At 56.0% G+C, this 3,696-nt stretch overlaps 1 protein-coding gene across 1 annotated transcript in view; it reads left to right on the forward strand.

Annotated features, from left to right (window-relative positions):
• The window catches only part of SMARCC1 (SWI/SNF related, matrix associated, actin dependent regulator of chromatin subfamily c member 1), a gene marked incomplete at its 3' end in the record, with an annotated part of 56,070 nt that extends 52,748 nt beyond the window's left edge, over nt 1–3,322 (forward strand). The window contains exon 27 of the mRNA XM_031062817.1: nt 2,870–3,322. Within this exon, the coding sequence (XP_030918677.1) occupies nt 2,870–3,322 (453 nt within the window). The remainder of the gene's footprint in view (nt 1–2,869) is intronic.
• Nucleotides 3,323–3,696: the final 374 nt, after the last annotated feature.

The following is a 3,696-nucleotide window of genomic DNA, read 5'->3' on the forward strand; positions in this document are numbered from 1 at the left end:
AGGGAGGGAGCAGGGCTGTGAGTGCTGGCAGGAGTCAGTGCTGCGGCCTGCAGGGTGTTACATCTCAGGCAAAACACATTTATTTTATTTGTGTTGGAGCTGAGCAGTGTCAGCAGTGCCACTGCTGAGTGTGGGAAACCAGGGGCTGGTGGTGGAGCTTGGCCCACCCAGAATTACTAATGGCACCTGAAGCTTTGCTGGTTCTGTTCAGGGAGGAATTCCTGAATTCCCTGGGCTGGAAAATCCCTCCCAGCCCATGGAGTCCAACTTGTGCCCAGTGCACACCTTGAACCCAGCCCAGAGCACTGAGTGCCATCTCCAGGAGTTCCTGGGACACCTCCAGGGATGGGCAGCCCCTTCCAAAGCCTGAGCACCCTTTCCATGGGGAAATTCCCCCTGAAAGGAAGCTCTGTGTTGGAGATGAGACTGTGGCACACTGATCTGTTATATGAGTGGACGTTAAGTGCACCTCCTGGTGCAGCACTTTGACAGCAGCACAGAAAGGGGTGTTGGATATTGGCATTGTCAGCTGTGACACCCAGAACCACCTCCCTGAATTGCAGCTGGTTTCCTCAGTGGGCTTTTGTGGAGAGGCTCTGCAGGAGAGGGTCCAGCAGGGGCCACAGAGATGTTCAGGGCTCTGGGGCATCTCTGATGAGCAGGGACTGCAGGAGCTGGGCCTGCTCAGCCTGGAGGAGGGAAGGCTCCCAGGGGATCCCATCAATGCACACAGATCTCTCAAACTGGGTGCCAGGAGAAGGTGCCAGGCTCTGCTCAGTGACAGCACAAGGAGCAGTGGCACAAACCAAACCACAACAGTTCCAGCCCAGCAGCAGGAACAGCCTCTGTCCATGCAGGGGCAGAGCCCTGCAACAGCTGCCCAGGGGGGCTGGAGTCTCCTCTCTGGAGACATCCCAGACGCACCTGGGCACAGCCCAGGGGACCCTGCCCTGGCAGGGGGCTGCCCTGGTGACATCCACACCCTCCCAGCCCAGGCACTCGGGGTTCTGGGCACAGCTGACCTCGGTGAAGGCTCTCAGCCTTGCTGCTGCCCCATTCCTGCAGGAGTGTGTGAGGTGGGAGAGCAGCTGCAGGTCCCTGATGGAGTTCCCACTGGAAATGTGTTATTTAAAGAAGTTGTTTTAGTGCCAGTCTGGGGGAATAGCTGGGGGCTGTGTCTGAGGTGGGGCAGAGCCTGCTGCAGAGCCAGGGCTTGGGTCTGCACTAGAGCCCAAGCTGGAGCTTGGCTCAGCTTTAGCCCCAGCTCACGTTATAACTTGTCTTTCTGTGCCTTTTTTTTACTCTAACTGCCTTTCCTCATCCCAAGCACAGGGCTTGTGTAGAAGGGAAGTTTTCCCTGCTTTTCCTCCTCCAATGTGAATTTTCAGGCACTGGCTGCTGTTTGGGCATCCTTGTAAAGACTCTTAAACTGTGACAGTATGGGGTGCCACGAAGAGAGCAAAGCAGGGCCACAAAAGGGTCTCAAAGGAACAAAAAAGCGTTGCCTGAGCCTTTGTTTGGGGTCATTTGCAGGAATTCCTCTCCCAGCTGTCTGCCACCTCGGGAATGTTTCCCCACACACCCCATTTCCCCGGTGGGGTGGATTTATCGGGTGCTTCCCTCAGCAGATGAGAGCAGAAAGGAGCCAGGGCAGCGTGAATGATGCCATTGTGGCCGGGAGCAGCTCCCCCGGCCGGCTCATGTTTAATTCATGAGCTCGGCCCAGCTGGGGCCGCTCAAAGGCGCCTCTGTGAGCTGCCTTCCCCTGCCCTGCCTGCCTCCTCTGCAGCCAGCCTGCCAGCGCCGCTACCGAGGCAGCTTTGGGATTTTTGGAGAACTCCTGCTAGGTGAGAGTCTCCTTGGCAACCTGCTTTTCAGCTGAGCTGTGGAGCCTACCTGAAAGCGCTGCTTCAGTGTTTGTACACGAGTCACGCAGCCCCGGGTCTGGCTGGCCACGGGTATAACGATATATTATTGTATATATTAATGTAATCACGTGGGAAAGGGTCAGTATTCCTGAAATAAGTCAAACAGCACTTCCTTCACCAGGGCCCCGACCCATCATAGAGATGCCCAGTGGTAGGAAATGCTTTCTCTGGGTTTTTTTGTCTTTCCATGGAATCTCAGGCTGGTTTGGGTTGGAAGGATCTTCTGGATCATCCGGTTCCACCCAGGGCAGGGGCACCTTCCCTAGGCCGGGTTGCTCAGGTCTCACTCTCTATGTGACTTCATAATTAATCAAAGCAGCCTATTTGATGTTCATTGGCCTAAATGACATGAGTTTTTTACATAAAACTCTTAATGGTGCAAATCTGTGTCTGGCTGCTGTGACATCCAATTCCTGCACTGAGAGGATGGAGGGGGATCCTGCCTGTGATCCCTGAGCTCCTGCAGCTGCACACACCTTCTGCCTCAGGCTTCCCTAGAAAATCCCCTGAGGTTCCTGCTCTCCCTCATCCCAACGTGCAGAAGATGGAGAGGAAAACCCCCAGTTTCTTGCAGAGCTGTGCCAGGGCTGAGTTCTCAGTGCAGAGCTCAGTGAGTAACGAGCTGTGCTGCTCAGAGCTTTTAGGACAGAACGAGGTGAGTTCATGTGTCCCAGCTAGAAGAAGCTCCAGAGCCTTTCCCAGAACCTGCTGCAAACATCCACAGGACAGCAGTTCCTTTGGGTTTGGTGGGGTTGGGATGAGAGGCTTCTTCCAACCCAACCCAACCCACTGATGGGCAGGAGATGTTTGAAATGCATCATTGCTAACTCAGCTTGCTCTCTGTCCTGTCCTGGCACAGCTGGAGCAGCAGGGGCAGCAGCACAGCTGGAAATGCATCATTACTAACTCATTATTGACCTCTGCCCTCTGTCCTGGCACAGCTGGAGCAGCAGAGGCAGCAGCTGCTGACCGAGAGGCAGAACTTCCACATGGAGCAGCTCAAGTACGCCGAGTTGAGGGCTCGCCAGCAAATGGAGCAGCAGCACAGCCAGAACCCCCAGCAGCCCCACCAGCACCCCAGCGGGCCTGGCATCACCCCCCTGGGGGCACCAGCACACCCAGGGCTGCTGCCCCACCAGCAGCCCCCACCCTACCCCATGATGCACCACCAGATGCCACCTCCTCACCCACCTCAGCCAGGTAAGAGCTGGGAGCAGGGAATTGCTGCCCTGAGCCTGAGGAGTGAGCCCAGAGGGAGGGGGGCTGCCCAGAGGCCCCTGGGTGCTCTGGGTTACTGGTTTATAGTGTCAGACACACTGTCACACACAGTTTGCTGCAAAGGTGAGCCCTGCACGTTCTGCAGCTTCATTGTGGAGCTCCCACCCCTGTTCCAGGTGTGGGGAGGAGGTGTCTTATGGAGGGGGGACCCCAAAAGTCAGGAGTGGGGGAGTGGCAGGGCAGTGGGCACCAGCAGCAGAAATTCCTTCCTGGAGCAGGAAAACACTTTTCTCCTTCAGGGGCTCATCAGCCCCAGAGCAATTGTCCAGCAGGGCTGGGAGTTCCCTGCCTGGGACAGTCAAGCTCTAAAGGAAAGTGAAATATGAAGCTGCCCCAAGCACTTCCAGATGTTTTTTGGTTATTTGTATTTCCTTAGAGTTGTTTTATCATGGGTGATCTGAGCAGATGGACCTTGAAAATCACCCAGTGCCACCCCTGCCATGGCAGGGACACCTTCACTGTCCCAGGCTGCTCCAAGCCCCTCCAGCCT

Source organism: Geospiza fortis, unplaced genomic scaffold (genome assembly GCF_000277835.1).
Source record: "Geospiza fortis unplaced genomic scaffold, GeoFor_1.0 scaffold178, whole genome shotgun sequence".
Lineage (NCBI taxonomy): Eukaryota > Metazoa > Chordata > Aves > Passeriformes > Thraupidae > Geospiza > Geospiza fortis.